The sequence below is a fragment of the Nicrophorus vespilloides genome, unplaced genomic scaffold (assembly GCF_001412225.1).
Source record: "Nicrophorus vespilloides isolate i.1.1-1 unplaced genomic scaffold, Nicve_v1.0, whole genome shotgun sequence".
Taxonomy (NCBI): Eukaryota; Metazoa; Arthropoda; class Insecta; order Coleoptera; family Silphidae; genus Nicrophorus; species Nicrophorus vespilloides.
In genome coordinates this window covers 255901-266153 of record NW_017096104.1, presented here as the reverse complement: position 1 = coordinate 266153, position 10253 = coordinate 255901, and the positions used below count along the sequence as shown (strand labels likewise).

The window sequence follows — 10253 nt, the reverse complement described above, 5'->3', positions numbered from 1 at the left end:
TATGTCATTGCTCTTTCACATATACAGGAATACCTCGCTTAGTGAGGGCACTCGGTTTCCATTGTTTCAAACCGGGCTAATCGAGGTCTTTAAAAATCAAAGCTTTTTATTAAGTAGATTTTAAATAAATATCAGAATTCGTTCTGAATAGTTAAAATTTTACATTATTAGCCAACATTTTATTTAAATATTTTATCTATTTATTAATTGTTATTAATATAGCGTGGAAAGCATAATTCGTTTCAAAATTTCGTGAAATTTTGTGAAACAATTTTCCCCATATAAACTAATGTAATATACGATAATGCGAGAAAATTTTCTTTCAATTTATTATGCTCGTTAAGTGAGGTTTCACTGTAATAATATATTATAAGTTTAATTTGAAACCGAAAATAAATAAATTTGAATGTACTCAAGTCACGTGTATTTCAATTCAAATTGACGCACGTATTAATTAATATAAATATGACAAAGAGGATTAAAAAAAAACTTGTAAACCATTGCAATTGACGTTATTTGTCCAATAATTATTTACTGAAATAACTTGCTATGCATTTAAATGTGTCACGAACAAACTGGGGAAGTTTGATACGCTGTATCTGTACAGAACATTCAGACTAATACACGTGCTACACTGTCACGTGGATATTTATGCGCACTAAATAAATATAGAAATTTGCGTAATGCACGAGTTAATTTTCACGTGGCATTGTCTTGTGGGAAGGAGAAACAACGTGTTTGGGCCACGAGTTAAATTTACTTATTTCAGTTTATTGTGTTGTTCATGTTCCCAATACAGTATCGAATGCAACAGCAAAACGTTGATTCCAATGCTTCGTTCTGGTAATATGGACGTCGATGGTGAGACATGCTCTGGTAGGCCAATCGTCGAAAGTGTTGATAAAATCATGGAAATCGTCAAATCGGAGCGGCATGCGAGCACTTATTCCATTTTCCAAGAACTGATGATTAGCCAGAAAACATTTTGGAACCATTTGCATAAGGCTGGTCTCAAGAACAAGCTCGATACATGGTGCCACACGAATTGATGCAAAATTACCTTTTGGAGCGAATTCATGTCTACGATTCTTTGCTGAAACGTAAAGAAATTGATCCATTTTTGAAGCGAATGGTGACTGGCGATGAAAAATGTGTCACATACAAGAACAACAAGTGAAAAAGATCGTGGTTCAACCGCGGTGAGCCGGCCAAAATAATCGCCAAGCCCGGATTAACGACCGATGTGTTTGGTGGGATTGGAAGGGAATCCTCCACTATGAGCTGCTCCCATCGGGCCAATCACTCAATTCGGAACTATACTGTCAACAACTGACCAGATTGAAGCAGGTGCTCAAGCGCCCAGAATTGGCCTTCCTGTGTTGTGTTCCATCAAGACATCGCCAAACCGTACACATCTTTAAAGACGCGCCAGAAGCTTCGAGAGCTTGGATGGGAGGTATAGCCGAGAACTGACTCCAAGCGATTATCACCTTTTCATGCATTTTCAAAATTTTCTTCATGATCTCAAGAGAGGCTTGTAAAAATGAACTGGGCAAGTTTTTTTACCAATAGAGACGAGGATTTCTTTAATCTCAAAATTATGAAATTCCTTTCAAAATGGACAAAAGTTATTTAACAAAACGGCGCATATTTGATCTAAATCCGAAAATTCTAACTTTTTTAATTTCATCGTCGAATTAACGAGAAAAAAATATGAAATTGCTTTCAAAATGGACAAAAGTTATTGAACAAAACGGCGCATATTTGATCTAAATCTAACTTTTTTGATTTCATCGTCGAATTAACGAGAAAAAAGGCTCAGAACTTGTTATTTCACCCAATGTGTATGTTACGGTAAAAGCACATAATCGGTAAATGTATACATTTATCAAACAAATACAATAATAATGCAGGTTTGTTAACCTATATGAATTTTTATCGATGTCATTAGGTCTATGTATACGTTTTTCAGAAAATTTTCACTGTAGAAATAAAAAAAACCGGAACTTCTGGAACGAATTATGCTTGTTATGTGAGGTTTCACTGTATGTTTAGGAGAAACGTTTAACATGGCTAAATCTCACTTTAACTAAATTTTAATTACACTAAAATTATTTGTATTTAGTTATAATAAAATGATTTTTTTTTAGTTTTATTTGACTTTTTTCGCATATTTTCGGACAGAGGGAGTAGTAAATAATAATGCGTGCATAATAAACACTACCATGATCTATTTCTGTAATAAAACTGAATGGTTGGCTATGAACTGGTGTAATGGGATTAGGTTTGAACATAGAAATACGGAGGGGGGGCTCTTATTTTAAAAAACGGTTAATACTCTTTTCCTGTCCCCCAATGCGAAATTAAAATATGACAAAGAGCGTTAGAGAGAGAGAGGCGAATGGAAGAAATGAATTATTTCCATATTAAATTGTTCCAAAAGTGTGTGCGATTTGAATATTTGATGGTCATCTTGTATTCAAGAGAGTGGCGACGCGGAGGGTGTTCGGAAGAGGGCGGCCGCCGCCCGAAGGGTAGACGCCACCGTCGCTGAAGCCGACGACGCCGCCGACAGTCTGTGCAAAAGGGGCGCCCGCATTTCAACGCGCGCTTAACGTTCTAATGAAATGATCATCGCCCCGCTGCAAAAACCACCTCTACATTCATTCCCTCACCCTTCATAACTCGCCAAAAAGGGGGCTGAAAGTCCCTACGCCCGTAATAAAATTATTTGACATTTCGCATAAATGACAAAGCGTTTTTGACATTTGCGCAGCGGAAAAGGTCAATTGATTATTATTGCTGCCATCATAATAATAATCACGTTTATTATTATCACGCCGCTAGGGGGATGAATAAATGGTATTTATATTGACATCTGATATAAACCCTCATCCCCCTTCTCAACCAACCCAACTCCTTCGACGGCCCTGCATTTCATCATCGCCAGCTCGCAATAAACGAAGGAGACCGACTGTCCATGTGTGCGCGATAAAATCGCTTGTTGCAGAACGCAAATGCAAAACACTTAAAGAAAATGCGAAGGGGTGGCGAAGGGGACACACACAACAACAACAAAAAAAAAAGAAATATAAGAATATAAAAATATAAAATAAAACAAGGAAACATAGAATAAGAACGTTGGTTGAAAAGAGAAAGAAATAAATGAAGAAGGAGAGAGAGAGTGAGAGAGGATAAAAATCTTTAGACGTTGGTTTCGCGGGGGGTGCTTGTTTTAGTCTGCAATCGATAACAAAAGCTAAACTCCGATCCTGAACGTTTGACCTTTTACCCCTTTTGTTTTACGACGAAAAAGAAAAAAAGAAATATGAACAGAAACCAAAAATGAAACCGACGACGCGAACGCTTTTGCCTCTCCGCTGTGCAATTTCGGAAAATTCCCAGGATCTCTTTTCCCCCTTTTCCCTTCCAATTGATTTGCGTCTCCGGCTTGGTTTGCATTCCACCGGTCGGCTTTAAATAGCGCCTATCGATTTAACAACGAAGCGAAAAGATTTTTTTTTTGCTGTATGCAACAAAACAACAATAAAAAATGCAGCAAAAATCCTTGATGTTCTGCGTTATTATCCGTAGAATAACCATTTTCCTAAAATATGAAATTATTGTTGATAATTAGAAAAAAAACTGTCTAAAATAAATCTAATTAACTATATCGATGAAGGTGTCCCAGAATGGACCACTTGCTTTAAAATATCTGTATATCATTGTTTTACGAAATATAGGCGCAATACAAAAGTGATCTACATAAGTGAATTTGTTTTCAAATAGTGACACTCATGGCCAACATAAAATAAGTGAAAAATATATTAGGACGGAACAAAACGAAACTAATTTTGATTACAACATTATAGATTACAACAAAATTTCAGAGGTTATTATAAAATCCAAAAGAAAACTACTGGAACACTACAAATTACGAAATAATACTTCATAAAGCAACAATAACATAACAATCACAAGTAATTAACAACTAGTTACTTGTTCCTATGCAACTTGAATTAATGAATTAAAATAATCTAGAAATGGTTGTACATTGTACTGTTCAATCTGCATGCAACATACTTTTTCTGTTTTGTTTTTTCATATAAAAACAATCGACTGAAAAACTTGACCAAGCAGCAACTGATGGTTTTTGTTAACTTAATCGTTTTATTCATTAATTTCTAATGTCATTTCCAGCGTGACATACGAATACAAAAGTTAAAAATGTAAAATATTATAAAAAAGTTAATATTAGTTTCCAATCTACATAATAATTATTTTGCATGAAACTTACAGACTTTGGGTGGGTAGATCTAATGGTATTTTGACTCAAAATCATTGACAAGGTCCACTTTATAAAAAGTATACAAAACACTCCAGAAATAATCTCATTTAGAAGTCTTTTGGTACATCGTTTAAAGCTTGTGTAGGGAAAATTCTTCACTTGAAATTTACCCTGTACGCTTTCCTTGATACGGAATTATTAATACCTAGTCGATGTTTCAAAACTGATAAAAGTGATTTTTAAACCACAATTTTTATATTCATATGTTATTTTTTCATATTACGGTCTTTAAACTGATTTTTAGTAGACAAAAATGCGTATTTAATTTTGTATGACAGCTATCATTATAATATATTAATCATTTTGACAGTTTCTTTGCGGACTTCAGCAAGTTATATCATTCGTTATAAATCAGTTAAGTTAATTAAACTTGTTACTAAACCAGCGTTTCTTAACCTTTTTACCACTCAACCCCCACATATTTGTTTGTAATTGTACGCGACCCAATTGTTAACCTATAATTTGTGACGTTTTGACTGAGGATGACAGCTGTCATTTCGCTGTCCATTAAAAATTTAACGCAATCCGTAGGTTGAGAAACGCTGTTCTCAACTTTGGAATTTATCATAAAAGTATTCACTGCTGATAATTATTTAGAAAGCTCATGATGTGGCTTTCTTTGCGAACTTCTATTAGTTATCGCAATGTATATTACACATTGCACACCAAGATAAAGCAATCCGGTTGATCACCACTACCTGAACAACATGATCTATTCATGCTTGTATGTTCCACACTGATTACAGACCATCAATACAACTTTATACATCTATAAACAATACAAACCTACTAATAAATGAACAATTACATCTACATGATAAAATTATTGTATTTACTAAAAGTTCACGTTAAACGTTGAATTAATAAACAATGATTACAAAAAAAAATAACAGTGTAACAATGAAAACAAACAAGCGCTATAAATTACGTACGAATTTATAAAATATTTAATTTACATGTAGCGCGTACTTCAATTAAGCAGGTGCTTTTATCGCGTATTATGTAGTTTTGTTGCTTTTTTGTTTTGTTTCGTATCTTCCTTTGTTTTTTTTGCTGTGCGTTTGTTTCAAATATTCATGCCGGTATAAATGTATTAATCGAAACACGAAATCGTAATATGTTCATGAAAACGGAAACGTCTGTTTTGTATTCAAATATGTACAGTTAATTAACGGTGAGTCACGATTGCAATGAAAAAATATAATTTACGGTATTTTTAAATTACACTAAACATGAAAATGAGACGATACACAAAAATTGAACACTTACCTATCATTTTTTTATATTATTAGAGAAAGTGTGCTAGATTTCAATTGAAGCATTTTCTCAATTGAATTCAAGTGATCTTTACTATTTGGAGAAATATGAAACTTATGTTTACTTGGTTTTACATGTATTTGCATTACATAATGTAATGTAATGTTCATAATACTTGTAGTATTCTTTAATGACATTTAATATGTTTTAATATTAAGTATACTATTTATTAACCTCTGAGAACGAAGTTTCGCAGTTTCCAAGAAAATTACGTTAATTATAGTTAATCGAGGTTTTAATGTATTTTACTATACAAAATTTAAGTAGAAACAATTTCATGGAAATCTATATTTCAATGACAATAAATATGACATATTTGACATTGAAAGTGACATGAAAAATGTAACCATTTTGGACAACTTATAACATTTCCATTGCAATAATCCAAATTACGTTTGGATACGATTATACAAGTTTATCAGCTATGATTAGAATCGATTCAGTTAACTTTCAGTTTACCATCATGATAATCCGTTCAATAGGTTTCTTCCTGTTATATCCGAGTAATTATTACCTGATATTAAGAGTAATAGTTATGGGAATTTAATATCTCCTAGGCAACTTCTTGTAATGTAAGTTTAGAAATTTCTATATAGTAATAAAAATAAACATAAAATTTATAATTGTCCATCATAACTTACTCATGAGCAACAACCGTAAATAACAGTAGATTACGTAATTACATTATTTTAATCTTGAATAAATCAATTATTTATATGTTTTCCAGATTCTCATATACTTTTAAAAGTCAGGATTCGTTATAAAATTAGAGCAAATAATCAAATTTTAAACTAGGTTACATTTTGTTTATTTCACATAAACATGAAGGAATTAATATAATTAATTATTATTTTTAATCAATAGATCAATATTTTCCTAATGAACTGAACTGTCCAACTTTTATTTAATATTAATTAATAATATTGGTATGTTTATGTCACATTTATGTAATTTCTTATTTTGTTTCTATAGTTACAATGTAAATGTCATTTAGACGGTTACCGAATTGTTTCGTGAACGAAAAGTTAAAGAAATTCACGTGTATTGAATATAATCTGCATTATTCTCATCCAGACTAACGTAAGTCAACATTGCATAATAATTAATACTTGAATCAATCAATCGCATTCGAACTGCCGCGTTTCTCCCCCAAGATGCATAAATATTCAAATATTTCTCTGGAAACGATCAATTTAGTCGTGAAGCAAGAAACTAAGAAGGCAAAAAAAATAAGAACCAATATTTACTGAATTGATTTTCACTTATGTTTAATAAATTTAATTGTTTACTAGAATTTTCAAGGATAATTGCGTTATTGGAAAAATTATATCTTTTACATGTATTAACAATAAATTATTTTCGATCATGACACCTTCATGTATGACATTTCCAATTATATTAATTGGCTTTTCCGTGCAACATCACATATGCATTAATAAAAAGCTAATAGACTAAAATCCACTTAACTACTAAACCACTGTATACTAAATGCATTAATTTATATTTCAGATACAATAATTTGTGTACATATATTAATTAGATTGAAATGCATCATGTCTTTTTTTTATATAATTAGTACTAATTATAATTAACAATTAATTATTTCATGGCCATTGTATGCAATCCAATTGGTTTGTCCATAATTAAAAACTGCATGTTTCTCTATCGAATTTTTAGTGAGTAAGAGAGTTACAAAATGTGCTAGTAATCGTAATTTGCACTTCACATAATTCTATGTTAGTATGGCCATCTACAGTGAGATTGATGAGGTTGAAGAATACAGGTTCTGATGGTAGAGGTCTCACTGCCGCCCACGTATTGGATTTTGAAAAAGAAAATAGCATTCATCTGACGTTTAAAAATTTTCTTAACCTACAAACACAATAACCTCGAAAGTAGTTTTCCTAAATTTGTTGTATTCCTTTTGCACATTTACTTTTGCAGCGATGTCTCCCCACTGATCTCGCATTTCCGGTTTAACACTCCTAACGTGTTTACTTAAGAAACTCCGCTCTGCCAGCATGTCACATATCAGCTATGAATAATTCATAATTAACTGCTAAACACCAAAATCAAATTAAAAATGCGCGTATCGTATACGAAATCGATATAAGTGTGTGCGTCTAAATCAACTGGTCTCACATTCCCGCAAAACACATCATCATCAAATGATGCATTTCAAATGTCGCCTGAGAAGAATCAACTTTAAATCCATAATAATTGTGATAGTGTTCATAATAGCTATACTTTATTTGAAGGAATGGAGCAGTGCTGTTGAGGATGTGGTCAAAAGTGAGGCATTCGTGTTTGATACACCAGAGGCAATTGGTTTGGAGGAAAAGGTTAAGCAGTATGAAGCTGGAATTGTAGAGAATTTGGGTAACAATGGTGATGCTGCTTATTTGGAGGGTCCAGATAGGGTTAAAGGGGAAGAGGCCCTGAAGAAGGTGGCATTGAACACTGTGCTCAGTGATAGGATGCCACTGAATAGAACACTCAGGGATCCCAGGAACAAGAAGTAAACTAATCTAAAATTATTAGTGTTTTTTCAATTAATATAATTTGAATTTTTGCAGGTGCAAAAATTTTACTTACAGACCTAAATTGAAAGCCAGTGTTGTGATTATCTTTTACAATGAGATTTACAGTGTGATATTGAGGACAGTGTGGAGTGTTATATTGAGGACTCCTCCACATCTGCTACAAGAAATTATTTTAGTTGATGATGCCAGCACAGAAGGTATAATAGTTGTTTGTATTTAGATTTCGAATTGGATTTTGATTTTTTTTTCAGAGGGTTTAAAGGAGTTATTGGATCATTACATAAAGACAAGACTGAAGAATTATGATATAAAATTGCTAACATTAAAACATAGGATGGGTTTGATTAGGGCGAGACTGCATGGGGCTAGGGTGGCCAGTGGAGATGTGCTCATATTTTTGGACGCTCACTGCGAGGCAACAGAACAATGGGCGGAGCCCCTTTTGGCTCGCATCGAGGAGGACAGGACTGCAGTTCTCGTGCCAATAATAGATGTTATCGAAGCCCATAATATGGCTTACGCAACAAATGGTAATGTGTTGATGTTTGCATTGAAATTAAGTGATTAATTTTTGTTTGCGTGTAGGTGAAACATATCAGGTTGGCGGTTTCACCTGGGCCGGCCACTTCACGTGGATCGACATACAGGACGAAGAGGACAAACACACTTTGGGTCCGGTGAAATCTCCGACGATGGCCGGTGGATTGTTCGCCATCGATAGAAAGTACTTCTGGGAGGTCGGATCTTACGATGAGCAGATGGACGGCTGGGGCGGTGAAAACTTGGAAATGTCTTTCAGGATATGGCAGTGCGGCGGCCGTTTGGAAACGGTGCCGTGCTCTCGCGTCGGGCACATCTTCCGCGACTTTCACCCGTACTCTTTCCCGGACAACAAGGACACGCACGGCATAAACACGGCTCGCCTGGCCCATGTTTGGATGGACGAGTACAAGCGGTTGTTCTTCATGCATCAGCCTTCTTTGGAGAACAATCCGATCATCGGCGATCTCACCCACAGGAAGCAACTGCGACAGAAGCTCAGATGCAAGAGCTTCAGGTGGTACTTGGAGAATATTTATCCGGAGAAGTTCATTCCGGACGAGAACGTTATTGCGTACGGGCAGGTGAAGAACAAATACGATATGTGTTTGGATGATCTTCAACTTGCCGACGATAAGGTGGGTCCTTTGGGGATCTACCAGTGCCATCCTTATGTAGCCATGTCTCAATACTTCTCTATAAGTTCCAAAGGGGAGCTGAGGAAAGAAGCGTTCTGTGCGGAGGCTTTTTCTACGAACGTTGTCCAACTCACGGAGTGTCACAGCCACAGTCGCGAGCAGTTCTGGGTTTACTTCCCTAAGGAAGGTCGCATTTACAGTCCGTCCTTCAAGAAGTGTCTCAGTTCGGAAGGAGTGCGAGAGTCCAGCGGGCTGGTCGTGGATTCCTGTAAGAATTCGCCGCATCAGAAGTGGACGTTTACCAATTTCAACAACACAGGGATTGTTTGATTTTACACATGTTATAATATTTATATTGCTATTTTTTCTATTTTATTATTGTGTTTCAAATATACAAATATATTTTTCTCCAGTGTCTTAAATATTTCATTACCTTTCATACCTTAGCACATAATACATTCAGTTTTGTTTCATATAGAAATTTTAATATTGCGAAGTAAAGATAGAAAGGCGACCTTTTACTTTAGAGTGGAACGTAGAAAGGTACTCTTCGTTTTTTAAATGCTTCTAATGTTCATCCATTCCTAATTCTATAGTTCATTTCAAATATGAATATAATAATACAAATATGTATGTATAAAGCCAACAACCAATTCCAAATTAATTTCCTATTAAAATAGATATTATTCAATTAATTTCGATTAAGTTTTAAATATTTTATACGATCATTTTAATTCTAGTTATTGTATTGCAATAGAATTTTGTGTAACAGCTAAGGAATAAAATATTTGAATTAGAAGGAAAAGAGTTCTCGCTTTGTGAAAGTTTTAAATAAGAGAGTTGGATGACGGTCGAATCGAATAATTA

The 10253-nt window shown here is 34.2% G+C and overlaps 1 protein-coding gene across 1 annotated transcript; it reads left to right on the top strand.

Moving 5' to 3' along the window:
• Nucleotides 1–7476: 7476 nt before the first annotated feature.
• On the top strand, nt 7477–9739 carry LOC108569602 (polypeptide N-acetylgalactosaminyltransferase 1-like). The gene is made up of 4 exons (XM_017931213.1): nt 7477–8183; nt 8242–8405; nt 8460–8738; nt 8794–9739. The coding sequence occupies exons 1-4, from the start codon at nt 7834–7836 to the stop codon at nt 9714–9716; spliced, it is 1716 nt and encodes a 571-aa protein (XP_017786702.1). The 5' UTR covers nt 7477–7833; the 3' UTR covers nt 9717–9739.
• The last annotated feature ends 514 nt before the right edge of the window (nt 9740–10253 follow it).